Source organism: Cyberlindnera jadinii (assembly GCF_001661405.1).
Source record: "Cyberlindnera jadinii NRRL Y-1542 unplaced genomic scaffold CYBJAscaffold_76, whole genome shotgun sequence".
NCBI lineage: Eukaryota > Fungi > Ascomycota > Saccharomycetes > Phaffomycetales > Wickerhamomycetaceae > Williopsis > Williopsis jadinii.
This window is the reverse complement of record NW_017963727.1, coordinates 1-1,019: the sequence shown is the minus strand read 5'-3', so window position 1 is coordinate 1,019 and position 1,019 is coordinate 1. Positions and strand designations below refer to the sequence as shown.

The 1,019-nt window shown below is 37.8% G+C and overlaps 1 protein-coding gene across 1 annotated transcript; it reads right to left on the bottom strand.

Annotated features, from left to right (window-relative positions):
* Nucleotides 1-294: 294 nt before the first annotated feature.
* On the bottom strand, nt 295-691 carry CYBJADRAFT_175959 (uncharacterized protein; the record flags this gene model as incomplete). The annotated part of the gene is made up of 2 exons (XM_020216760.1): nt 295-499; nt 564-691. The coding sequence occupies 2 exons, from the start codon at nt 689-691 to the stop codon at nt 295-297; spliced, it is 333 nt and encodes a 110-aa protein (XP_020067611.1).
* Between the last annotated feature and the right edge of the window lie 328 nt (nt 692-1,019).

Below are 1,019 nucleotides of genomic sequence, written 5' to 3'. Positions count from 1 at the left end.
TAAAGCTGTAGAGTAAGATTTCGATTTCGTATAAGTATTCGCAAGCCTGTGTATAGTGTCGATATGATGGAATGATACTAATATAAGTACTGTTAGTATGAATAAGATTCGTCTCCCCTTGATATATTAAAGGAGAACATCTCAATGACAGAAAAAACACTCTTGCACATAGTATTGATAAAAGTGAGGCCACCTGTACAGCTCTCCTTTATACATACTGAAATTGAAGTATGTTCTCCTGTTATGCGTCTGTGTACCAAGGCGAACTCTTTAACCTCTGGCAATTTGATGATCTCAGCTTGTTGGTGCTGTTAATTCAATATTGGAAAATTCAACAGTAGTTTCTTCTCTGGTTAATCCCATCTCTGTTGTTTCCTGTTGAACAATTTCTCTAGCGGAGTATAACTGTGCATAACAATTGTGTTGAGAGAGAAACTCACCAATCTTCCTAATGTAGTCCTCAAGTTTATTTTGTTCTTCATCGATTTGAAGAACACCTCTAAGCGATTCAATGTGGAGGGTTTGTAGCGAAATCTGAATCTAGTGTATAAATTTCTGCAAACTTCTCTTGACCATTTTCTTGAGCTATCACGCCTTCAACTCTATGCAATAAACATCCGTTGATGGTCATTGAATAAGCTCTACCTCTCGAATCACCAGTACTGACTGTTCGAGAATATTTAGACGTCATTGGATCCGATAAGATATCGTTCATTTACTGTGGAGGAGGTTCTTTGAATATGTCACTGAGTAAAATTTTGACCGTATCGCAACAAAGAGACGGCAATTCAGTATCGATAAGGAGTGCACAGCAATAATCGCAACATTTCTCAAGGTCACCTGGATTATACACTGAGTTCTGTGGTCTCCGCTATTGGTGTTATCATCGATGATGTATTCAAAGTCGGGATCATGATTAAAAGCACAATCACATCTAATTTCTTCTAACGCTCTTTCTGCTACCTGTGCTGCGTTTCTTCAACTATCTCCTATTCTATAGGTCATAGTTCCATTATCAA